Source organism: Prionailurus bengalensis, chromosome D1 (genome assembly GCF_016509475.1).
Source record: "Prionailurus bengalensis isolate Pbe53 chromosome D1, Fcat_Pben_1.1_paternal_pri, whole genome shotgun sequence".
In the NCBI taxonomy this organism is placed as follows: domain Eukaryota; kingdom Metazoa; phylum Chordata; class Mammalia; order Carnivora; family Felidae; genus Prionailurus; species Prionailurus bengalensis.
Genome location: NC_057346.1, coordinates 89,072,485 through 89,098,872, shown reverse-complemented (window position 1 = coordinate 89,098,872; position 26,388 = coordinate 89,072,485). Strand labels below are relative to the sequence as shown.

Genomic DNA, 26,388 nt, shown 5'->3' with positions numbered 1-26,388 from the left:
CCTTGGAACACTCATACGAATGACTGTAGGGTATGTGTGGGGTTTGGAGATAAGAATAATAAAATCTTCCCACTCAAAAGCTCCACTGACAGCATCTAACTTGTTTGCACTCGCAGGTACTGTCACCATTCCAGCAACTGCAGAGATATTTGCTTTGGATCTTTATTTTTATTGTTCTCTACCATTCAGGGTCACCTTTAGTTTCTAAGGCTCAACGGATCTTATTTCACCCTGGGTTAGATTTGCTCGCCACCCTTTCCGCCTCTACCCGCTCCTCCTAGCGTCAGATTCTAGAGCACCGCTGTCCAATAGATCTTTCGCTGATTACGAAACTATTATTCCACATCTGCACTGTCCGGGGACCGTAGCCACTAGCCACGTGTGGCTGGGCAGCCCTTGGGATGTGGGTCATGTGCTTGAGGAACTAAGCTTTCACTTTATGTCATTTTAGCTCGTTGAAACTGAAATAACCACATGTGGCCAGCGCCTATAGGTTGGGACAGATAGTTCTAAAGAGTTGACATTCATGAGGGTTCACAGTTCTCAAAGAGGACTCTCGCTCTTTGGCAATCAGCAAGTTCTCTGTGATTGCTGAGAAATGCATCGATGCAAATAAAATAATGCCCAGGGCAGGGAGGGAATTTTTTCTCAATGAGAAAAAAATAGAATATATTCAGAGTGGGTCAAACGTGATGTGCATGAATGTTATCAGCACACTAATTTGGCCCAAACATCAAAACACCGCTTCTTCCAAGTCAGAGAAGTAATCTTTACATATTATCACGTTCCTGGGCATCTAAGGGTGCTGTTTTCATCAAGGCTTCTTTGATGAAAAGGGTCCATTTTATTTTATTTTTCAAATTACAAAGACTGTAATACTTTATTCAAGAATTTATTCTTTAAAATGTAGTTTATCGTCAAATTGGCTAATACACAGTGGGTAAAGCGTGCTCTTGGCTTTTGGGGTAGATTCCCATGGTTCATCGATTCCATACAACACCCAGTGCTCATCCCAACAAGTGCCCTCCTCAGCGCCCATCACCCACTTTCCCCTCTTCTCCAACCCCCATCAACCCTCAGTTTGTTCTCCATATTTAAGAGTCTCTTATGGTTTGCTTCCCTCCCTCTCTGTAACTATTTTTTCCCCCTTCCCTTTCCCTTCGGTTTTCTGTTCAGTTCCTCGAGATCCACATAGGAGTGAAAACATACGATATCTGTCTTTCTCTGACTGACTTATTTCACTCAGCATAATACCTTCCAGTTCCATCCATGTTTCTACAAATGGCAGGATTTCATTCTTTCTCATTGCCAAGTAGTATTCCGTTGTATGTATATACCACATCTTTATCCGTTCACCCGTTGATGGATATGTTTGGGAAATTGGGAACCTTTTTCCCCGCCTTATAGATTTACAGTGTGCACTGTCATAATAAAGATTCTAATAATTCCTACAGTAAATAAGTCTGTAGGACATTGCTTAACACAGTATTACTCCAACATATTTAACCACAAAACTGTGTGTGCGTGGGTTGTGTAATGGTAGGATCCCGATGAACTAGAGAATATTACGGCTTTACTGCTTATTACTAGCTGTGTGGCCTTAAGAAAGTCATGGAATCTTTATGATTTTCATTTCCTTCCTTTGAAAACTAGAGATCATACCTATATATCAGGGACTTACAGGAGGATGAAATGTAATAATGTATATACAGAACATATCGTGGATCTTCTCCAAATGGTCAGATATTCATTTCATGTTATTGTTTACAGAGTTAAACCAAATGGCTGAGGCTTTCTGGGCCCCAGGAGAAACTTGTTAGGAACCTCTAGAGTTCACTTACTGGCTTGAAGTATTTGTAAGTATTGTACTGGAAGCCCGGATGTGTGATCTTTTCTGCCTCCCTTTGTTCATCCTTCAGGAAGAATGTGTGCTCAGCATTGAGTGCCTCCCTGCAATTCATTCTCAACACAACACCCAGAGGGGTTCTTTTAACCCAGAAGTGGGAACATGTCACTTCTCTATAGCTCCCCACCTCGCTCGAAAGAGAAACTGGAGCCTTCATAACATCCTCCAAGTTCTATGTCATCTAACCTGCCAGTGCCTATTTGACATCATTTCCTACTATTGCTTATTTGGCTCTGGCAAAAAGACTTCCTTGCTGCTCCTTGAACATGTCAGGAACGTATGTCAGGAACCGCAGGACCTTTGCACTTGCTGGTCCCTTCTGTAAGGTATCATTCCTCCAGTTACGTGCATCACTCCTTCCATCTTGCAGGTCTTCACTGAAATGTGAGCTAAACTTACATACATCCCTACATACACCCCAGCATTTTCCACTCCTTTTTGTTCTATATTTCTTTACTACACATCTAATATTTGCCTGTTAGTATTTTGTTTCTTGTCTGTTTCCATTCCATGAAACATGAACTTCATGAGAGTAGAGATTTTGTCCCTTTCATTCTCTACCATAGCTTAGTGTCTAGGATAGTGCCTGGCACATCATAGATGCTCAACAAATGCTTATTAAATTAAATATATGCAAGAATTACATGCATTTTGTTGCTATGGACTAAGTGCATTTCCTCTAAGCCCAGTTTTGGATGGCTCCTTGAAGCATGAAACACACAATTACAGGCTGGTCTTGGGTTTTTATTAGTGTTTTCTGGGACCCATCAAACAAAAAACAATACTTTGAAAAATATAATTCTTTCATAAAACAAAAATACTCAGTGTTAATTTCACATAAAGGGCAAGATTTCTGATTAAAAAAAAATAGCGGCAGTAGGATTGTTTTTCACCAACTGTCAGCCCAGAAGCCAAAGGGGAAGAAAAGCAAGAATTATGCAGATACCTACAGAAAGATCAATCCCAATTAAGCTAACTGTGAGGGCTTATACATTTCAGGGGCTCATCAGGCACAGTCTTGGTGGGGTTTTACCAAGTGCTATCTTAATCCAGAAATGGAATCCTGAGAACCAGAGCTGAAGTTAATTCAGCTCAGATATCGTTGTTGTTGTGCTGTCCCTTTTTTCACACAGTATGTGTCCACGCAATAGGGTCCTATGGAACATCTGGTACATTTTGTCTAATTAAAGAAGCTCCTCACGTATATGGCTCCCTGTGCACTTAGTAGGCACTCAACAGTAACTATAGAAGAATAACATAATTGCCTTTCCCTCTCACTATTTTACCTTCTCCTATATTTTATACATTTGAAAAACAGCACATTTGCACAATTAAAGTCTAACATGCATGACTAACCTTATCAAAAGATCCCTCAGCATTTTTCAAAAAGACAAAATATATATATATATATATATATATTTATATATAAACCAACCCCCATATACTAAAATTCAGAACCGCTTTACACTTAAATAGCAATTTACATCGTATAAACACATTCATAATCTTCATTGGTTAAAACAGGTCAAAGGTCCATTACTGGCTTCTTGTACTAAATAAGGCTCACAGCTCCTAATCAGGCAACAGAATTCTCCTCTGATGTATGTTGGCTTGTGGAACCAAACAACTTGTCTGTTTGGTTTCATTTCAGCACAAGGAGGAAGGCAAAGTAAAAAGTCTCACAGTAGAATGTTCATCTAATAGATACCATGTCCTTGAAGTTGTGGCCATTGTGCTCCTATTCCAGTGAAGAAACGATTCACATCCCAATTATGGATATGGAGACATCTTCCAGAAGACATTCGCTCATTAAGTCAACAAATGTTTGCTGAGGACCTATCTCATGCTAGGTGCTGGGAAATATGGGTAAGATATAGTCCCTGCCCTCAAAGAGCTTACAGTCTAGAAAGACAAGGACTTTAAGGAAGGACCGGCATGTTCAAAGGAAAACTCATCACCTGGGTCTGCCCTGGTCAGAAGGCAAGTTCAAGAAGCCGCAGGTGTAGGTCTCTGGGATCCAAGGCCTAGCTCAAATTTCATCAAGTCAAATATCCAGGAGTCTCAGATTATCTAAGTCTGGCCAAGTCTTAGCAACACATTTCCTGCCTCGGATTCCCATGAAAATGACAAATTAGAGCCCAAGCCTTGAGAATTCAAGAGACCAGGTGTGATAACCATGTAAGCATCCAACACAGATAAGCGTCTTGAGTGAGAAGCTACGAGTCCCCAAGAGAAGGTGGGGGCGGGGGGGGGAGGGTGCTTCACCCGATGCTGGCTTCTCTCTGGGATTTTGCTCTCCCTTGCGACACTGTGGTGGGAAGTATCCCGTTCACACCCTAAGTTGGCATGGCCCAATTGCCATGAGTTCTCCAAGTCACGAACAGCACATAGAAAATGCATCAACTCAAGCCAAGACAATAGAGAGATATGCTAAGAACTTAATACTCCAGCCTATTTAAGCAGGAACCAGGTGCCAAGAAACCGTCACTTTCGGCAAATAACACAATCTGTTAATTATCTGCAGAACTGTTCCAGTCGGTACTCCCCAGATTTACTTACTACCTACCAGAAAGTGCTCTTGATGGAGATGGTGCAGAAAGAGCCAAGGCCAATTTGGAGGAGTGTGAGCAACGTACAGGTTTGGGGAAGGGTGAACTCCGGGAAGGATCTAGCCACTTTAGGTGAAGAGCAGGCAAAGCCAGGGGGGAAAAGGCAGAGAGCACGTGAGCAGATGCCCCTAACGACGCCGCATGGTTCAGATGCACGCAGACGTGCAAACATTCATGCGTTTACACCAATTCAGATATTTGGATGCTTAATTCATTCCATGTGAAAAGTGCTAACATGCTGGAAAGGCCTCACAGTTCTTTCGCTTCACTTGGAAAAGCACCTTGTGTTTTTTTACGCAGGCATGTTTCAGGTCTGTGTTGCTCGTTGTTATTTCCCTCAGTTTCCTCAGTAACTGTTATTTGACAACGTACGTGCAGGTGACCGAGGCAGGCGGCAATAAAAATGGACTTGGTTGTAACTTCAGAAGATCTTCTCCCTAAGCCGGGCCTCCAAGGTCACCGTCCATAACAGCTCTCATCATAATCAGGACAAATTCTTAATTCTTACTTCCTACCTTCTGAATACATTACAAACACTTCACAACCTTCGACTATGAATCACTCGCCTTCCCTGGGTGAGACACGGTGGTAGGTGGTCCATTAGCTGATGAAACCCATTGTCTTCACCCCCACATTTTTGCTCAAGGTAGAGAGGCAAAAGGGGGGGGGGGGGAGAAAGCCAAGGACACGGGAAACCAAAACGAAAAGGTGCAAAAGGGATCTGAGTGTTTAAAGTCACTTCCAAAGTGTCCCCAGGCTCACGTTCCTCCCAGACTGCAGGGCCCAGGGCTAAGTCTCCAGGCACCTCTCAACAATTCCACCGAAGAAATCCCCAACTTCTTACTAACCATAACTCCGGAGCTGAGCTCTCTGTTTCCCTTCCCTCTTCCTTTCTTTTCTGTCTTTCCTTTTCAAAGCAAACAAAAATATCCCTCTGGACACGAATCTAGGCGACATATCCTTCACTTCGGGATGAGTCGAGATGAGACAAGAAAGAGATTATCCGAAAGGGGAATGATGATAAGAATTAACATGTGCAAAGATTTTCCCTGGAACTCTCTCTCTTTCTCTCTCTCTCTCTCTCATTTCCTCCCTTCTTCTTCTCTCTCTCTCTCTCTCTCTTTCTTTTCTCAGCATTTCCTGGTGCAATTTAATTTTTACTCTTCTTTTTCATTCTAGTGAAATGTCTTCTATTATAGTTCTTTGCTACATTACTACGTTTAGTTTGCCATCTGACTTTGGCTCTCATCTGGGGTTCTGAAAACTCCCTCTAGATGTCCCATTCCTGAATTCCCATCGTCCCTAACATTTTAAAAATTAAACATTGGTTGACTTTGCAGTCTTGCTTTTACTTCACTCTAGGGACTAAAAGATCTGCACATAGCTTTGTCCTGAGAGTAAATCACCACCTTCATCTTGACTGGTTACATCAGTGGTTCTCAGCCAAGGACAATTTTGCCCTGCAAGGGATACCTGGCAATTTCTGAAGATGTCACAACTTTGGGGATGGGAGTGCTATTGGCAATTAGTGGCTAAAGGTCATGGCTACTGCTAAACATCCTACAATGCACAAAACAGCCCAATAACGCACAACAAAGAATTACTCAGGGGCTATAGGGCTCCAAGAGCAAACTCATCACCACCTCCTTTTTCCCATTTATTTTGGAGCAATTGGGATAAAAACAACCAAGGCTAGACCCTCTCTTAAATATCTAGAAGTGAGCAGAGGTGGCAACTGAAGTTTCCACCCCCCCCCCACCCGCCAATCATCCAAGCAAGGGGGAGAGAGAAAAACAGCCTTGGCATCAGGTAAATCATTGTTGAATGAGTAGAAAGCCCCCACCATTATTCTTCTCGCTGATTTAAGCATCGCAAGTCCTGTGATTATGCAGTGATTATAGTCCACTTGGACTTCAGAAGGCTTCATGCTCCACTCACCGGCTCCCAAAGCCCAGGTTAAACTTCCCAGCATCCTCTGGTTCATCCTGGCAATCTGAGACCTCGGGGTCCATGCTAACAACCACACCCACCTCTCTTGATGAGGCCACGTGGATGCGTAAGCACAGAAGACACATCACCTTTCCCTAATCATTTTGCACATAAAAACATTTAATGCCCTCTAATATTTTTTTCTTTCTTTTAGCAGGAAGCACAAGGCTACCAGTCCTGTTCTTCTTGCAGTGGAAAAGAACTTCAATAGAGGCAAAAATAAATCACGGCCACATACAAGCGTCTTATTTCACAGAAAACTGTGTACGTTTGTTCCCCATATAGGACATACTTCAAAGTAACAAAATAATTTTATCGACTGTAGTGTTCCTTCTTCCCATTAGAAGCGGATGCTGTTCCCCCTCATGGTACATAAATATCAGAGAAAAGTAGTCTTTGAAATACGCATGTGCAGGATTTCTTGGTTTGCTATTGTCTGGGGTATGTGTTGGCTTGAGTTCCAAGTGTTGGCAGATTCAGTTTTCATTTTCTCTCCATCCACGTGCGTTTTTCCCAAATTTATAGACCAGTCTTCGTCCATCTACACGCTCCAGAATTTCTCTCTTGTAGTAATATCTGTAACAAAGGACATCGCATGAGGTGGCTGGCCAGACCCAGACCGCCGAGGAAACAACCGGTCACGGTTGGGACTGGAAACTCCTCACCTCATCGCTCGGCTGAGTTTTTCGTAGGTCATGCTGTTGTTGTTCTTCTTTTTTCCCCACAGCTGAGCCACAGCCTCCGATTTCAAGAACCTGAAGATGCCCTCAGACCGGTCTTCCCACTTGATTAGCCCCGGATTCTTGTCTGGGTTCAGGAGGATGTCACGGATGAATTCCCATAAGTGAGTCCCTCGTGGATCTGAGGAGAGGTTGGAAAAGGAGTGTATCAACGGCCTAAGTCACGGCCAAGAAGGGGCAGAGGAGGCACAGAGTTGTGACATTTTCTAGCAAGTAGGACACATTCCATTTTCCCCTACCCACCAGCAAAGCCAGACACGGGAGGACCAAATATCGGATCGAAACAAAAGGCATTTGAGAATGAACTAGCACAGGGCTTTAGCTTATAAATCAGGAGTCTGAGACACAGAGAATGTAAGTGACTTGACCGAGGTCACCCAATTAACCAGTGTCAAAGCTAAGACGGAGGCATAGGTCTCAGCCCTCCAATGCCAGGGAGAGTCTCTTCGAATTACCGTGGACAAATTGTTCAGGATTCATTTTAAACTGTTATTTCCCTGAAGAGCGAATTTCAACCACTTTCGTTTAGGACCTCAGCCCAAGTAAACCGCTCTCACCTGGCAACTGTGCTTTAGTCAAATGCGCATCGACGGGGCTCTGGAACTTTGACTCCTAGAATATATTGGGGCAAGGTCTTGTGGGAGTTGAGGGGGCCAATATGAAAACGAAGCAGCTCCTATAATAAGATTAGCAACCAAATCCCACTTGACTCCCACTAGACCTGGGCCGCACAATTCCTCCCGCCATTTGAGGTGCTGTGTTCATTCGATTCCGTGGAGTGATGTGGAGGACAGATAGTGAAGAGGTCCGATTCCCTATCACTTGTACATCACACCGTCTTGATTTCTTTCTGGGCCCTCTCCTCCATGTCTCTGATATTTCCTGTATCTTCGTGAGGTTTGATTATTGGGGGAAATGCAACTTCCAAAGAGCTCTGCTGCATCTTAAGAGCAAACAGTCACCTCTTGGATCAGTAACTTGACAGAGGTAGGGAGTCAACAGTCAACAAAAGGGAAAAAAAAAATCTCAGCTGTTTCTTCCCACCCTTCTTCTCTTCCCACCCATTTTTCTGGAACGGGGGGAGTCACTAACCTCATGACTGCAAGAAGTGGTTATTCCCTTGGTATCTCAGTTTTCGAGCATATAGAACAGCACGAGGAGGAACTCTCTGGGGGGTGGGGGGGGGGTCTCTATTTGAGAAACTGCTTACCCGGGCAAGCGACGTCCCTACTCTCTCGCCTACACAGGCGGAGGTAGAAAAGTGGAGGCAACAGGCAGAGGCAATATTTGCCTAAAACTTAGCGGCCTCTAATTATGACCAGCGTGAAAGGAAGGGCCAAGAGCCATCTGAAAGCCCGCCAACTTACTGTGCTTTTTGGTGTGGGACTTTGCAGGGTGGTCTTGGTCCTTTTTTATCTCAGGTGACTCTGCTAAAGGAAAAAACAAGAACTGTTTAATTTACCTCTTTCCTACAATCGTGATTTCCATTCATTCATCCACTCATTTAACCAATATTTTTTGAGCACCTAGTACATGCCTGGCACTGTTTGTATATGCGGTATATGAGCAAAACAAAACAGAGATGATAAAAACTATCCCCCGCGGATAAGGGGACCAGGAGGGTGTGAGGGAAACAGCCATGCAGAGAGCTTATGGAAGAACCTGCTATGAATAAGAATAGTAAGTGCAAAGGCCCTGAGGTCAGTATGTGTTTGGTACATTCACAGAATAGAAGGAAGCCAGTGCAACTGTGACAAAGGGGTAAAGGTTCAGGCTTGATGGGACTCTTTGTGGATTTTAGCTTTTATACTCAGATAAGAAGCCATTGAAGGATTTAGGTCATTGAAGTAAGTTGAGTGTGTGTGTGTGTGTGTGTGTGTGTGTGTTTCTTTTTTTACATAATATAAAACGTAAACATTTATAACAAAGAAAATGGCTTTTAAGCCAGAGGAGTGCCCTTTTTTGGCATGCAAAGTTACATTTTAATCAGCCTGACAAAGAGACCATTGACTGGCCTGAGCTCAGTACAGAGGGCCACCAGTGGACTATGGAAACACAGATTAGTTTAACAAATGACTCATTATGGTAACCCTTGAGAGTATCGCCAAAGAGAAGAAGGCAGAGGCAGATCTGTGAAACGAAACTTCTTAAAAAGAAAACTAAATGGTCTAGCAGTGCATGTATGCATGGGTATGTGGAGTGTGTGTGTGTGTGTGTGTGTGTGTGTGTGAGAGAGAGAGAGAGAGAGAGAGAGAGAGAGATTGGGCCCCTCAGGTATTTGGAGGACCAAAGCAGATCTCACCAAAACTCTCTGAATCAGAAATCCACAATTTTAATACAGAGCAGTCTCTAAATGCAAGCCAATCCTGTTAAGGAACTGGGCCAGTAAAATGCATCTCTTCTGTGGGCATTACATCGGGGCTCCCCAAGCTAGGGTTCACTGACCCCTGTGTGGCCTTCAAGGGCATTTCAGACTGACTGAAACTGTATGCAAAGGGAGAGGGTTCTTGACATTCATTTAATTGTCAAGAGTGTCACCATTCAAAGAGTTGGAATAACCATTAGCTCCTAATTACAATGGTTAAGAAGCATAGCTACTGTTTATTGAGCACTTACTATGTACCTGTGCTAAGCTTTTTACCTGAATGACCTTATTTACTTCACTCCATGACCCTATGAGGTGGGTACAGATTATAGCTGTGGTGGAGCTAAGGCACAGAGAGGTCAGATGGCTTGTGTAAAGTCGCACAGCCTGCGAGGAGAGTCAGGACGTGAACACAAACAGTTTGAATGCAGAGGCTTCATCCCAACCACCACTCGGTGCCATTTCCAAAGATGGTGGCACAGCACAGATTTCACAGATGTCTTCCCTGCTGAGAATCAGGGTCAGTTCTATAATGCTCTAGCTGGGGGGGAGAAGCAATTCCGACTTGAGGATTCTGTATTTTCCGGCATGCATGGACACGTCCACCTATAGGAGCAGCCGGCCTGTCACGACTCAGCGTTCCGAGCAGTTTCTCTGTAAGCCATGGTGGGTGGACGGGGATTTCACCGGCTCTGGTTAGCAGAGAAGCCTCTCACTCTGGTTAAGACTCTCTCCCCAGGTGTTGCCGGCAAGAGGGCCTGCACCTGACTTGGGTTTCTCTGAAATCTGGAAGGGCAAATTCACAGGAAATGTGAGGAGACTCCAGTCTCCCTCCCTGTAGGTTTCAGGGTGAGGTTGCAACATCCCATCAGGATGTGACAGTATTGCGACAGGCCTGGCACCCACCCCGGTTTCCAAGTGATACATCACTCTGACAGGGCCGTGTTGTTCTGCAGACAAAGAGTGGCATTTACCCAGGAGGCCACAAGCAAAGTTCATTTTCCAATGGCATCCAAGAGGGATATGGGGCCATTATTTCAGAGCCAGGGTTGAACTCAGAAAAACCCAAGTGTTTCTTGGCTTATTGGCCTCAATAATAATATTGGCCTAAATAATATTCAGGGGTTCCAAGCTGACATAGAGTCAATTACTTCGGGGGGAAGGTAACTTAGCGAATAAGATGGAAACCTTAGACCCTCTCCCCAGAAAAAATGCACATATGTGCATACTCAGGGAGAATCTGTGAACAACTTTAGGGGTTTAGGCTCACTTAGCAGTCCGTGGACTCTAGACTTAAAGACCCCAGACCAGACGGACCATGAGGGAGTTTCCTCTGTGAGATGTCAGCCATTTACCGAGACTGGACCTCTATCGAGCTTCAAGAAAAACTAAAATCAAAGAATAAAATAACTCTCCTTGGGGCGCCTGGGTGGCGCAGTCGGTTAAGTGTCCGACTTCAGCCAGGTCACGATCTCGCGGCCCGTGAGTTCGAGCCCCGCGTCGGGCTCTGGGCTGACGGCTCGGAGCCTGGAGCCTGTTTCCAAGTCTGTGTCTCCCTCTCTCTCTGCCCCTCCCCCGTTCATGCTCTGTCTCTCTCTGTCCCCAAAATAAATAAATGTTGAAAAAAAAATTAAAAAAAAAAAGAATAAAATAACTCTCCTAATAAAAGTGTTCCCATCATAAATAATACGGAGGACTGACTACACAGCCAAAGGCAAAAGGAAACTCGAGATTTCTTCCAGCCTCCTCTTCCTGTCCCTGGTGTGTGTGTGGACAAGCTGTGGAATCACCAACCTGCCTTGGCACTAAAGTCTTTTGATCTGAAAGCTCACTTTATTTTTTTTATTTTTTTTATTTTTTTTTTTCAACGTTTTATTTATTTTTGGGACAGAGAGAGACAGAGCATGAACGGGGGAGGGGCAGAGAGAGAGGGAGACACAGAATCGGAAACAGGCTCCAGGCTCCGAGCCGTCAGCCCAGAGCCCGACGCGGGGCTCGAACTCACGGGCCGCGAGATCGTGACCTGGCTGAAGTCGGACGCTTAACCCACTGCGCCACCCAGGCGCCCCTGAAAGCTCACTTTAATACGATGGCCTCTCCCCCTGTGTCTTCCCCTCACCCCAAAATAAAAGTCAAAACCTTTGAAGTTAGCCATGTGGTTGAGTGATTCACTCGTATAAAATAATGGCTCGCTCTGGGGAAGTTGTCCAGCTTGGCTTTCTCTCGCTCTGCTCCCAGGTACCTCGGGCCAAGGTCCAGTCTGGGCAAGGGCAGCGCCAAGCCACAGGTGTGTGACGCAAGTTCCAGAGCATGACTTCAGCTAAGTCGCTTCGCAAGAAGTGAAGATTAGAAGCATTTGCATGTGATTCAGCTGTGAGCCATTTCTTTACGGGATATCCAAATGTCAGTGTTATAAGAGACCGCGCCACCCTAGCTCTAGGCTCAACAAGTCAGTGAATAAACACATCAAGCCCGAGTTGGCATGATTGGCTCGAGGACTATCGGGCAGATCAGGAACACTGGCAGCAGCCATTTGGTGAAATGGGCAGATGACAGAGAAATGAAAACAAAGCCTGCTTCCCCACCTGCGTTTATCACAGAGGGCATCAGTTTATGTTGGGCCTCGCCTTCGCTTGGCTTGTAACTGGCATTAAAACATAGAAAGATATTTACCTGCACCCGATTTAATGGGAACTGAAAATCTAAAGACTCAGACAAATGACAAAGGTCTTTTTACAGGGGTTCAGCAGAGTCTAAACCTTTCTGGAAGGAGTGGCCCCATCACACAAGGCTGCAATTCACTATCCCACTGGAGGGCCGTTCCTCCAAAGAATCTCCCAAGCCCAGACACTGAGCCGATTCTTGCAGTAATGATTCTTGTAGAGGTCCCGGATCGTTTCACTGTGGTTCCATCATAGGATGGGAACCGCGGACGGGGGAATCCAGGATCAATGGAGGCAAAGGTGTGCAGATCTGCAAAGTCCATTTTTCAGGATGATTCAAAGGTGGGATAAGGGGACAGTGAGTTCCCGGTTACTGCAAATGTGAAAGCAGAAAGGGCCCCTTATTGGTTCTGAGACTCTAGAAGATAAGGCAGGAGACAGAAGAGAGAAGCCTGGCCAGGCTGTGAGGGCAGGGGAGCTATGACATGGCTTTTATGTTTCCCAGGTGCCCGAAGACCTAACAACCTCTGAGCTTAGGAAGTGGTTTGTGCAAGTTTATTCTCAGCTGCCATCTTTCGCCATAAGCCAGAGACCCAACCGGAAGGACGCAGGAGGCGCCACCTTGCAAAGCGTGAGAGGGAGTCAGAGTGCTACCGGATGGTTTCCTCAGCTCTGAAATCCTGGGTCTGGACTGGGTGGCAATGACTGCTGCAGAAATTTCCCCCCAATTGTTTCTGTTCCCCCAGAATGGCGAACCCACTGCAGAGCCTTTCCAGCGTCTGATCTATTTCCTAAGTTACACAAATCCTTCCGGTGACACATAACACTCTGGGCCATTAGGGGAGGGGCAAGTAGGGAAACGAATTGGCCTTCATTCTTCACTTCAGTTCCAGATGCATTTACGCCGGCTCCCAGCTCTGTTTCATTCACGGGGTTTGACCCGAAAACAGAACCTCAAATCTTGTTACTTCAGTTCTCAGACACAGTGAACAAAAGCAAAAAAAAAAAAAAAAAAAAAAAAAAAAAAAAAAAAAAAAAAGGAGGGGGAGGTCAGGGGAGGAGAGGCCGTTTGATTCCAAGTTCTTCATTTAAATCCCAATTCTTAAGATGCCCCGAATTCAATTCCAGGAAAAGAGCAATTGACTCCTGACAAGTCTAAGCTCCGAACCTCACAGACCCAAGCAGAGCTACGGGTTCGTACCCAGGTCAAGGGACAACATGGAACCCTCTGTTCACCTCCCCAGTTCTCACATGGCACCTGCCAATGTCCCTGTTTGTGAGGGGAGGGAGAGAGAATCTGAAAGCGCCTCTCCAGACTCCCAACAAACCAACCCCCTCAGTGGAACTTTGACCGAGAGCTAAGGGGAGCCCCCCAGTTGCAGCCAATTTTAAGCAAACACAACTAATGTGAACATAGTTCATCTAAAGTGCAGGTGGTCTGACTAATCTGAGCCATCAGGGGCAGACTTAAAAACTGACCTGTGAAAACCAGGGTTCTAGAAATGTCCAACTGCCACCCTTCTACTCAGAGACCATCAGCAAAGGTTCGCTGATCTCTGAAGGCCACTTTTAGATATCCTTCCCCTAAAGTCAGATATAGTTTGTTGAAAATTAGATATGGCCTTCTTCCCCCATAACTATGCCCAAGTCTGAATAGTTTTATCAGATAGTTTCCCAAGAGCAAGTCCGTGTTGAAAAGAGAGGTTTTTGTTGTCACGAGAGGGTGACTTGGTTTCACAGGAGACAAACACTTTTCCTAGAGGCTTCCCTGGTGTCATTTTCGAGGTACAAATATTGGCTGGCAAGCAAGCCTCTTTAAAAGAGCAAGTCTTTTCCTTTCCTAGTCTTTTAACGAGAAAGACTCCATCCAGCGAAGTGGAAACCTAGGATGTGGGTGATTCTCATTCGCTCTCAGTAAGGACTTGCAGGTGGCACACTTGGGCCCTGAGGTCAGGACAACTTACCGACAGGAAGGTGACCGGTGGTTGTCATGGAGATCTGGGCCCGGCAGAAAGTCTTGCTGTCCAACAGATCTGCGGCAATGAAAAGACAAAGGACATCAGGCGCCCCCACCTTACAATGTAACTTCGTGGCTGTTAGAAAACAGGGTAAAAATGTCAAAGGCCTTTAAGTGTCAGGGAGTTAGTTACCTACTGTGCTACCATAGCTGGTGTCATATAAATAGTTTTCTTCTTTCCAGGTGCTCATGACGGAAGGGTCTACAAAAGACGGAAAAGGGGAATGGTCAGCAAGCATCTTCCCCTGGGTGATGAGTTTGCCTTTTCTAACTCCCTGCTCCTCAGAGAGGGGCAGGACAGAGTGGGTGGTCCTCACAGAGAAAGGGTAAGATTCTGTTTCTGCCACATGTAACTCCCTTTTCTTCCAGGGTCCTGGGGGAAATGGGCTTTATCACGGCCCCAGCCAGATGTTCTATACCTGCTGCGTCTTTGGGGACACGAGACAAGTTACCGCAGTGAGACCCGGTCCCAGACCATCGCTTTGGCTTCCTGGGAACTTTCCCAGTCTGCACGCGGCAGGGGCTGGGCTCGGGAGCCTGGCATTGTCTTGCATTCTACTAGATAAAATTCACATTAGGAAAAGAAATTGTTGGCGACAAATAATTCCTAATTAATGAGCGTCTTTTCCTAGAAATCTCTTCCTGGGAGAATTAATGTTTCCTTGCAGGAAGTCTAGCTAGTCTTATCACGGTGTCTTTGTGGCTGAAATTCTGGAAGTCCCCCTCCAGTTGGATGAGAGCTCCCTCCCCCCAGGATTTCTCCAATTATCTTAAGGGGCAACATAAAATTCTCAAAACAAAATAGAGAAGGAGAAGAGCGCGTCACCTAATCAAGCAAACAACTTTGGAGAGTGAGGCCCCATTGCCTCATCTTGGAAAAGAAGCGTGCTTCTTCCCCCCACCCCCACCCCCACCCCCACCCCCACCCCTGCAGTGTGCTGGGTAAGCATGTCTGACTCTTCAGATTTCAGATTTGAAGGAAACTCCCGCCCACCTACCCCAAATGGAGCCCAACTCCTACACAACCCCCACGTCTGGGCTGATCGCCAACAGAAGCATTTTCTTTCCTGGCCAAGAGCTGTGAGACCTGGCAGGAGCTCTCACCTTGTCCCCACCAGGAATGTCCTGCTTTTCCCTCTTCACCGATGGAGGCTGCCCTCAGCTCCCCTCCTGTCTGGGTTCTGAATTTCAGGGTCAGGGTGGTAAGCCACCGGCCGAGTTTCATTTTGTTTTTATAGCATAGATGGTATAAAACCTGACTCACTGGCTAAGTCCTCCTGTTTACGCCATAGGGATTTAGCTGGTATTTTAGCTAATAGCTACGTGTTTGGCCACCCCAAGCCCAGTCTCCTGGGGTCACACCCTCTCTCCTTGTTGGGTCACCTCAGACACCTGTTGTTGTCTCTGAAAACAAATTGAACCGAAAAGTTTTGGGGGGTGTTGCCCCCTCTTGAGCCTCTTCTCCCCTCCTCCTAGGGTGGACCTTCTTCTCCACCCTTTGGCTTAGCTTTTCTGAACTGGCAACACAAGAATGTCTGGATGGTCAAGGAGGAATTATCAAGTTATTTGGGCCCTCTCCAGTACCAGCTGGCTCCTCCAGTGGGGCTGTCAGGTCCTGGTGGGAGTAGGGGCAGAACCCCAGCCTCTGGGACAAGTCCAGTGTCTGCCTCTAGGGCAATCAGGCCCAGAGGCACAGACCATCTGGGGAACCCAAGCGCTGGTCTCTGGGGGAGCAGGGGAGGGCAAGGCTAGGAAAACCTAATTAACATGCTTAGCAGCTATTGTTTTCTCTTTACTAATGGGAGACTAGCCTCAAATAAAGAGAGCAAATAACGTGTGGGGTCAATTTCAGCCCCTAGGGACTCACAAACCACCCCAGGTCAAATCCCGTCCTCCGTGACTAGCGTGCAACCCTCAGGGAGGCCTGTGGCAAACTCATCCCACAATCTCACTGACGTGCCTGTAGGGAGTGACCCTGGAGCAGCGGCAGCCGCCCGATTTTATGGTGGCCAGTAGACTTTGGGGGACTTGCATAGGTCTCCCTAGATGGAGAGGTCATAGGCCAAAGGCCAATATGCAAGGAGCTCTGATTGGTGCCAGGCCCTGGGGCGCAGTTTCTCAAGGCAGCTCCTGCCTGCCCTCTGCAAGTCCTACAGACCGGCAGAAAGTCCCCAGGAGAAAGATGTGGGACAGAGAAAGGAGGGTTGACTGGTCCGGGGAAGAACAAAAGTAAATGTAGATACTATGAGATTGCACAGCCTACTCAGAGCCTAGAATATTGTCTTTTGTCTAAAAATGCACCTGAGGCAGGAGTTGGGTTCTGCAGCTGCTCTTAGACGTCCCCCCAGGGCCTTCCAGAAGCTACAGTATCTACAAGAGCATGTCTGTATGTTCCTCCTTTTTGTGAAATATACCCCCATCTAAAGAGGAGCGGGGAGGAGACACTGGCCTTTGTCTCTTCTCTCCCCTTGCTTCTTCTAACTCGGCTCAGCCCAGTGCCCTGACTCTCTTCCTACGAGAAGGAGGCCCACCTAGGCTCTGCATTTTTCCTTGCCCTTGGACCAGAGCCTGCATGGTGCCTTGACCAGTAGTGGGAAGCAGAGAAGTGTGGGCAGCACCAGTCTAGATCAGAAATAGATGGCAGTCACTGGTCCCAAAGGCAAAGAACGAGGTTCATGGTGGAGTGGCCCGCTGGAGGCGGCCAGGGAAGAGGCATCCTTGGGTTTCCTGCCATCACACTGGATCTGTCTGCTCCCACGCTCTCCTGACTCCCTCCAACTGTCCTCCCCGGGGGCTTTGCCTCCCGAGTTGGCTCCCTTTGTCTGGGGCTACTCACCAGTTTGTTCCGTCTTGACAATGACATTGTGTGTGGACTGGAACAGGTCACTGCTGCACTGGCCTGTGAAGGACAGATTGGGAAAGTCTGAGCCGGCTCACGTGGAGCCAAAACTTAAACAAGCCACAAAAGCTTAAACAAGGATAGAGCTGGCTTCTTGGAAGACCTTACACCAGTCCTGCCACCTGTCCGCCTCTGTTGGCTTACGCGAGGGCGCTTCCCTCTCAGCACCTACAAACTTGAGCCTGGAGTCCCGTCCCAGAAAATCAGTAGCTAGGGCATCTACATCGGATGGAATTATTTGGCCTTGTCCAGGGACGCCATCCAGTATGATGGAAATAGAACTTCAGAAGTCAGCGGGCCAGTTTTCCCACTAATAGCTGCGAGGCACTTCGCCTTTCTGGGTCTTGCTTTTGTCATCTGTAAATTTAGGGGATTAAACTAGATAAAGTCGTTAGATGGCCTCTAAGGTGCTTTCCCCTACGAAGATATGATACAAAATGAAAACAAAAATAGGCTAGAAACCATTTTGACTGGCTTGATTCTTCTTTGATCTTAAATGTAATGAAACCCATTTGATTAGAGTCAATCTACGAGGTATGTCCACATAAATGAATACCAAAAATAAACGTATACACACACACACACACGCGCGCGCGCGCGCGCGCGTGAATGAGTTGAGTATGTGTGTCCTCTCCAGACAGATTTTAAGTATCTCAAGAGAAGAAGTCATACCTTTAACCTCTCTGACCTTTGGGTTTCCCGTCTGTAAAATGGGTGCAATGTTTAGTTTTTGTCATAAGGTCATTAAATGAATCAATTCACTTAGAGTGTCCGGTATAAATAAACACTCAAAGAATAGAAGTTAATATAATGTCTACAAAAAGGCGAACAAGGGAACAAAGGGAAGAAATCTGGTGATCAGGCACTCAGAGGCACCAACAGAATGCAGTGGGACCAGACAAGTCATAGGAGGTCAAAGATGGCCGCAGCACCTTCGCTCTCTGCCTCCCAAGCCTGTCTGCCTTAGGTTCCAATCAGGGCAAAGCTTTAAAGGAGTGGATTTAATTGCAGGTAGGGAGGTAAATATTTTTAAATCTCCAAGTGTAAGTCTGCTCCTTCTGAAGATTCCCGAGGGTTATTTATAGAGCCTTGTTTGGTCTGGTTCTAGTAAAAGAAAAATGAGCAACCGTCTGTGTGAGGTACTTGGGAAGAAGGGAGTGCCCGGGAGCTGGATGAGGTCATCCAAAATGGCCACCCCAGCTGCCAGCTTTGAGGCCAGACCCTGGGTCCTCCTCAGTGTTGGTAACGGCTGTCACAGTCTGACTCTGCTTCAGAGCCCTGGAACTGACGCCTTCCCAAAGTTACAGCTACCTGCCCAAACATAGGTTCTGCTAAGACAGACATGCCCGTTCTGATGTGGACAGGCCAGCTCGCAATTCCTACAAGTTACTGCCTTCCAAGATGCCCACGGTTCTCAGAAGAGCTAGGTTTTTACTGGTATTATCAGGAGACCCTTATGTCAGTGTCAAAGACATTCTGCAAGGTGACTTGTCTGCCCTAGCGTGTCTGATGAGCCAGTATGGAAGGTGTGTGAATAAACTATCACTGATACACAGTGTGCTAAAGGGTAGCCTGCCTGTGTTCTAGGCAAGGCTTCGAGAAAGACACATCTGGGGCGCTAGGGTGGCCCTGACTCCGTAAATCGCTGCAGAAATTGGGGCGCCTGGGTGGCGCAGTCGGTTAAGCGTCCGACTTCAGCCAGGTCACGATCTCGCGGTCCGGGAGTTCGAGCCCCGCGTCAGGCTCTGGGCTGATGGCTCGGAGCCTGGAGCCTGTTTCCGATTCTGTGTCTCCCTCTCTCTCTGCCCCTCCCCCGTTCATGCTCTGTGTCTCTCTGTCCCAAAAATAAATAAAAAACGTTGAAAAAAAAAATTAAAAAAAAAAAATCGCTGCAGAAACATCCCACAACATGCGCAGACCATTAGTTCTAACCCCACTTCTCCCCCTTTTTCTGAGTTTCAGACCTTTTAAGAATCTGTTGAAATACCGCGAGCCATCTCGTCCCCAAAACGCAAACATAGACCTAATTCTGCGTTTCTTCTTAACCCCCGTAGGTCCCATCTTAAGAGCCTAGGTCCAGAAGTTTCAAAAAAAGAAAAAGTATCCATGATGATCTTAACAAGCAAGTGATCGGGAATTAAGCTATCGAAACCTGCTTGCGAGGGAAAGAAGAAAAGGTTTTCTGATAGCGAGTCTGTGAATATCCAGTTTAAAAATTAACCAGAAGGAGAAATGAAATGATCTTGGGTTTATATGGGATTAGACACACCTGGAACCCTAGACTTTGTGCCTATTCTCTCGCCTCCTTTCTCCGTCCCTCCCTCGGGACCCAGTCATTTGGAGGTGAGACCGTCCTCTGATGTCCCTGACAAGGAGCCCTGCCAGCTGCGGGGTCCCTGCTCTCTGCAGCCGGCTCCCAGAGGGGTAGACAAGAGATAGTCACCATTCCATTTGAGATGCTGCAGGTTGCTGTAGAGGAGCTGGCCCGCCGTGCCCGCCGCCCGGGTGAACTCCTGCAAACTCATGCTGCAGAGATGCTCGCCGTTGACGTCGAACTCCTGGAAAGGGATGCAGCTGGCATCGAGCTGGTTGGTGTCCAGAAGGTGCTGGAGCCACTCCCACACCTGGTACTTGGTCCAGTACTGAGGATGGACCTCATGCCACTGGCCTCCGAAAAACCCGCTGGAAACTGCAAAACAGGAGGCGGTCCCGTGAGCGCCCCGTGGTTCTTCCCGGACATCATCTCGGACACGAGATGCACCGCCGGCTGCCAGGCGTCAGCACCGCTACGGTCAGGGGACGGCAGCGTGGGGGCTGGGGCACGAGACGGGCCCTGGAGAGGAGGCTCTCAGAAACCCGGTCCCTTCCTCAGTTGTGGCGGGGGCTGATCGTCAGCCTCCCTGCCAGTTCGTGTCCTCCCTAGTATAACACTTACCCCTGGGCACTTCGTGAGCACACAGACTTGACCTGAAGTACTCTGAGATCGTGAGGTCATTCCCACCTCCTGCAAAGTGCCATGAAAGCTAAAGTGTCGCCACAGTGTCAGCAACCTAACAGCCTCTTGTCCACACCCACACGGTTCCCTTCCTCTCTTTTCTCTTTCTCTCTCCCACTTTTTCCTCTCTGTTACACACACACACACACACACACACACACACAAATTCAGACCATTTCAACCAAAAATGAAGCCTGAGAATAAGGTTCTTTTCTCTCTGATACCTTTGCTTCTCCCCAGAGTGGTCCAGACTACCCATCTGCTAACGGTGCTGATATAACCCTGCCCCCCATGGATTATTACAGCCTCTATGACGTCACTTTCCTACTCAGCTACCCTCAGTGGCTTCCCATTATTCACTGAAATTAAGTGCAAAACTGACAAGTCCAGCACTGGGGCTCTTCAGTAACTATTCTTCAAGTGATCTATCACTTCTGAAGGTGTTCCTTGAGCCTGGTTAGTATCCTGCCAATCACTCCCTGTTGAAGTCCTACCCAGCCTGCAGATTCTGGCCACCCCATAAAAGCCATCACAGATCCCCCCAGCTTACTGCAAGGGCTTGATGTCCCCTGAGTCTCCAGGAGATGTGCTTGGCATTTCTCCTGATGGCTGTTGTCATGTTCTGCTTTTCTTCACAAATCTCTAAGTTCTGCCTCATCCTTCTTTACAAATTGTAAACTCAAGGTCATGGACTCTGTCTAACTCATCTGTGTATCTCCTACCGAAAGAGACTCAGAGACTAGGCCATCGTAGGTGGTCTCTCTCCATTTCCTTGGTGGAATTTGTTGCTGAAGAAGAAATCACGTAGGACTCTAGAAGAGTTTGAGGTGCATTCACAAGATGGTTAAATTAAATACCAGTGAAGAAGTAAAATTCATCAAAGGCAACAAATATCACTGACCTGGATGTGGGCTAACCTACTGCATCTGTGAGTCTCTTGTCTCACTCAAGAGAACCTCACAGAGTCACCCCAAAGTCCTGGTCCTTGGTAGGGGGGGGTGTGTGTTAATGGAGAGGGTTTCTTTCTATTTCTTTGGTGGAATTTGTGCCTGGAGACATGGTAATAGGGCTGAGATCTTACAGTCCCCTTGAAAACAGAGGTCAAGGGGAGGAGCTCTCATCCAAGAAAAATGAGGGGCAGGAACAAGGGGAAAACACTGTTGTAGCCCACCAAGGTGAAGGGGGGGAGTCCGACTGAACATGGCACACAGATACTCCCACAAACTGAATGATGGACCAACACGGGAAAGCACAGCGCAAGAAAACCATCTCTAATTTGTTTCTTCAAAGGCATGCTAGGTGAGTACTTCTCAAACTTTAATATGATTGTCAATCACCAGGGAATGTTGTTCAAATGCAGATCCAAATTCCATAGATCTAGGGCGAGGCCTGAGTTTCTGCATTCCTAACAAGCTTCCACAAGATGATGATGATGATGATGGTGATGGTGATGATGGTCTGTGGATACAGTTTGAGTGACAAGCAGCTAAAGAGCTCCAAGGGTTTGATTCCCTTAATGCCGGTTGCCTAGCCCTCAACCCCTCAGAAAGGCTGAAGGGGGAATGTTTCCACTTTTGCTTACCCCCTCTGAATTCATCCCCTGCTTCCAGACCTCAGAAGCGTTAAGAGCAAGAGATAGAGGTCATTTAGGTACAAAGGTGACTGCCATGGGTCATATCTACACTCATAGTATGTGCTTCACTCTTTACCTGTCATGGCCAGACAAAAGCAGCCCTAAACCCTCCACTGGGGCCCTGAAGGGGAAGCCAATTGTGATGGGGAACAAGGACAAGGATTGGAACAATCTAGTCCCAAAATTTAATTACACAAAAATATTCCCAAATATACAAACATGCAGAGCTTACACTGGCTCTTTCCACATCCCTCCAATTTTTTGGTGTCTCACAAAAACAGCTGTTTCGGGATGAGGTATATTTTTGTGGCTCCCTGAGTCTTTGATCTTTTTTTCCCCAAGATAATTACTCTGCTGTGACAGTATAGCTCTGAGTTTACAAATAAGAGAAATAACTCTCAATAACCCGACAACAGGCCTCTCCGTTTCCTCTCCCAACTCCTAGAATAAAGGATAGTTCTTGATATTGTATCCTATTAGAACTTGGGAGAACCAGAGAGTTTTGTCTAAAGATGGGTTCTCCTCATCTGCCAGGGGATTCATCCGATTCCTCAAGTTTTAGGAGAATCCCTGAAAATCCCATAAGTTCAACTCTTGTCTATTATTCAACTGACCCCTGTCAATCATGACCAGGGACTGGGACTTCTTTGGGGCCCCTGAGTTCTATTCCCTGCTAAAAACACTGCCCCAGCTTTCTCCAAAGCACACAGGAGGAATGCTGTCCTAATCCGGGGTCCAGACTGGGGATGCCAAAGACTTTCCAGGCTGAAGAAACTTCCTACCCTATTTGGAATCCTCCTTTGAGGTCCTCACGAGGAATCTGAGGCCTGCATCAGAAAATGCCACTGCCCGGAAAGCGCAGCAGTTCTGTGGACAGGTGGCCAAATGAGGGAAGGTCACCTGACCATGCTTCCCAACCCTGTTTGACTGGGGTTCCAAACTGAAAGGGGTGGAGCTGCACTTCGATCAACCGCTCATTGGAGAACACAAGCCTTCCATTATCCTCCTGTTCTGCTTCTCCGGCTGTGCTGGCCGCCGACAGCCCATTTCCACATCTCCGGAGGAGCAAGAGCAGCAGATTCTCTTGCAAGGAGACTAGCAGCCAGTTTGGGGCAGGAGAGGAGCCTGGAGCTCCTTAAACCCGCCGCAGTCTGATGCACGGCAGTCTGCCTTCACGGTGGAGGGTGGGGCCTGATTCAGCTACGTCTTCATCCAGTTCACTTCTACAGTAAGCCGTGGGCTTGATCCCCAAACCCTCCGGAAGCCGCATCAGCAGGCCCTCCCTCTTCGAATCAATCGGCTCCAAATGAAAGCCCCAAAGGGAGACACGTGGTCCCACAAATCTCTCCCCTTACGAAGGCTGGTCACGGAAGATGAAATAGAATAAGCTGCTGTAACCCTGTCTTCCTTAAGTTCCACGCTGCCACACAGCGCGCGCGCGCACACACACACACACACACACACACACACACACACACACCCTTTCCTCTGCTATCCTATCCTGATATCCCAGCCAAACACTGTTAAAAGCTTCCCTTTGGGCATATCTTCTACCACCCTCTCTGCCAGGCTGCCTTGAATATTGGGAGGAAACAATGGAATATCTGGAGCCGGCTTCTGTCTGGAGCCCCAAGAGCCTATGGGGACCTCCAGCACGCAGTTTGCTCCATTTCCCCTCGTCCCCACACCCCTGCTGAATAAAACCTGCGTTTTTCAAACATTAAGTTGAGAAACGAAGCGTAATTAAAACAGAGGAAAAAGCCCCACGGGGCGTGATACTGACGCCCACTCGGTCCCCTTACCATTGCACGTGGGGTAGCTGTCTGTCCAGGTTGGCTGCTGGTGGAGGAGATTGTTGCTGGGGTTGAGATTCATTACACCACTTCCTTCCAGAATCATGATCTGTAAGGGGATCAAACAGTTCATTCGGTCAGTGCCTCTCGGACAAACGTCATTTGGGAGCGCAGATCATAGAGTTAATTCAGGAATTAAAAAAAAAAAAAAAAAAAAAGAATTTGTCCTGCCATCCACTGCCTCCAAAGCACGTTACCACAGCCCTTTCAGTAAAAGCAAAACTCAGTGGCAATTAAAAATTTCCAGGTTCAACTTTCATATGCATGAGGCAAGTTTTTACAGCCACCCATTCATAAATGAATAATCTCTGATCAGGAATGAAGCAGAAGGAAAATGCAATACCTGCTCACAGGGCGAGTCTGGCCAGCAGCCATGATTTTTTTTTTTTTTTTTTTTTTTTTTTTTTTTTTTTTTTTTTACAAAAGTGAAAATGCCAAAGAGATTTCATGTAAAGTGAAATTGCAATCAATAAAAATCCAAGCCGGTGGCGGCATAGACCCGGCACCTGCACAGGCCCTCGGATCTGAAATCAGACGTTCACAAGTCCCAACACAGCTGAGCAGCCCTGCACTCGAACACCTAACCGAGTTTCCTCAGTGTAGATACCTGCCACAGCCCGTGTCCACATGTCAAAGAACTTCAGACGTAGGTACTTAGAGCTCCTCCAGTATTTGGCGCCATGATAATGTCAGGAATCCCAGTAAAAATTCTGACGAGCTTTCTCTCTCCTTTTAGAGCCCTGAAGAATACCACGGGCTTGGAAACTGACCCGAACGTGGCTCTCTCAGTCTCCTTTTCTCAGCAAAGGACACAGGAGAAGAGCCTTTCTCTCAGGGGGAACTGTTTGGGTTTTTTAAACAACATAAATATTCTACACTTTAGAACAACGCGTCTCACCCCTTCGGCGTTTATAATATTCCCTATTCTCAAGTCGGACGCTCTCTTCCTTTTAGACTCAAGCCCTAGAAGTAGGTTCAGTCACTCAAAAGAAGAGCGGCCTGTTCCAGAAGGCAATTGAGCATGACCCAGGGCCTGTAAAGATAACTTGCTCTTTCTAAAATGTTGGGGTGAGGAGAGGAGGTAGCCTCATAGCAGTGACTCATGGAAATTTTTCTGCCTGTTTTAGGGAAATCATATCCTTGGGTGTCACCAACGTCCCCCAGATTGAAATCGCTCCAGTAGAGAGCTTCCAGCCCCCAAACCCCTTCCTCCAACTTAGCTCCTACTCCTCCGGTTCTAGGTAGGGATTCATAGGGGAGAAGAGGGGTCTGGAAGAGGCATAAAAATTTCATTCGCATATTGATTCACTCAACAAATATTTACCAGCCATACAATGGGCTGGGTACTATTCCAGGCACCAGGGACAGAGCTGCGACTAGGAGTCAAGCTAGGCCAAACAGGAACATTCGTGATGATTATTAACATCATCATGGCTGTTTGGTAAATAACTAGGCCTGAATCCAGCCTAAGTAGAAGGTAGCAAAAGAAATATAGAAGAGAATGGTGAGCACCACAGTAGACCAGGGGCCGGGAGGTGGGCAGAGCTGGGATCTGTGTGGTGGCACCATATATATGAGGTTCAAAGCCAGAAGGAACAGGCTTGATTCCAAGCTCTACCCCTTACCGGCCGGTTAGTATTGACTCAGACAAGTCACTGACATCTCGGAACCTGTTTCCTCACAGGCAGCACGCAGATCACCAGACCTACTATGTGCGCTGGCTGGAGATTAAGTGAGTTTCTATACCTGGAGCGGTTGGCACAGATTAAGACACGGCTATATGGCAGGTGTTATGAGGAGGAGAGTCACTCCCCCCCTGGTAACCCAAACCAGAAACAGTCTTGGGCCTCAGTTTCCCTGTGCAAAAATTTTAAAAAGGTGACTGAATCGATTCTTATGTCCCCTTCCAGAAACCTCTTTGCTTCTCTCTCTCAGAGAAGGCAAGCCCTCTTCTTCTTTTCCCATTGAGCTTTCTAGAGCAGTTGCCCTCAGCTAAGAAATCCGATGGGCGACTTCAGGGCAAAAGAAACCTGCAGGCCCCCAAAGGGGCAGCTGGGGGAGGGAAGGGCACGGCCAGGTCTCCTGTTTGCTCAAGGCTGGGCTTGTTCCTCGCCAGCATTTGCTCAACCACAAGCAGTAGAAAGGTTACTGTTTAACCCTGAAAGAGCCGAAGCTCAGGGCCCAGCCCATCTGCAAGGAGGGATCGGCCCTGCAGGGCTGGGGTGGGGGAAGTCTTCCCTGAAATTCTTTCACAAGGGTTTGCCTGCAAGGCTGTTTCAAAGTGGCTGTTCCGTGGGACCCAGATGTGCCCTGGGCCAATCACCAGCTAGCTACTTCTCAGCCAGCTCAGGGTTTCTGTTCACCACTTACTTCCCCCAAATCTAGAAGGCAGATTGATGTGAGGGCTGAGCAACCGGGCTTTAGATCTGGGGAGAGTTGGGCTCAGATCCAGGGTCCCCTGCTGTGTGGGACTTTGAGCAAGTTCCACGTCTGTCTAGCCAGAAACTTTCTGATCTTCACTTTCCCCACCTATAAATTGAGAACAGTCGCAAACTCACAGGGCTGAGAGAATCAAATGAGGTTGTGCATGTGGAAAGCTTAGCAATTAGTAAAAAGGGATCCCATAAATACCACGGGACGACGCAGGCCAGTTCTCCACTTGTGACCAAGTGCCCACGGCCCCTTTCCTTGGGACAGGCATCTTTTCTGTCTGCAATCC

At 47.2% G+C, this 26,388-nt stretch overlaps 1 protein-coding gene across 2 annotated transcripts in view; it reads right to left on the bottom strand.

The window, feature by feature from the left end:
* Nucleotides 1-2,629: 2,629 nt before the first annotated feature.
* Nucleotides 2,630-26,388, bottom strand: part of EHF (ETS homologous factor) — a 42,118-nt gene continuing 18,359 nt past the window's right edge. Inside the window, exons 2-9 of one of the 2 annotated variants that reach the window (XM_043580923.1) lie at nt 23,619-23,718; nt 19,632-19,877; nt 17,126-17,188; nt 14,423-14,491; nt 14,237-14,305; nt 8,612-8,674; nt 7,170-7,365; nt 2,630-7,080 (exon numbers count right to left, since the gene is read on the bottom strand). In XM_043580923.1, the coding sequence (XP_043436858.1) occupies nt 6,981-7,080; nt 7,170-7,365; nt 8,612-8,674; nt 14,237-14,305; nt 14,423-14,491; nt 17,126-17,188; nt 19,632-19,877; nt 23,619-23,715 (903 nt within the window). In that variant the 5' untranslated portion in view covers nt 23,716-23,718 and the 3' untranslated portion in view covers nt 2,630-6,980. The remainder of the gene's footprint in view (nt 7,081-7,169; nt 7,366-8,611; nt 8,675-14,236; nt 14,306-14,422; nt 14,492-17,125; nt 17,189-19,631; nt 19,878-23,618; nt 23,719-26,388) is intronic. The other variant, XM_043580924.1, reaches the window with a different exon arrangement.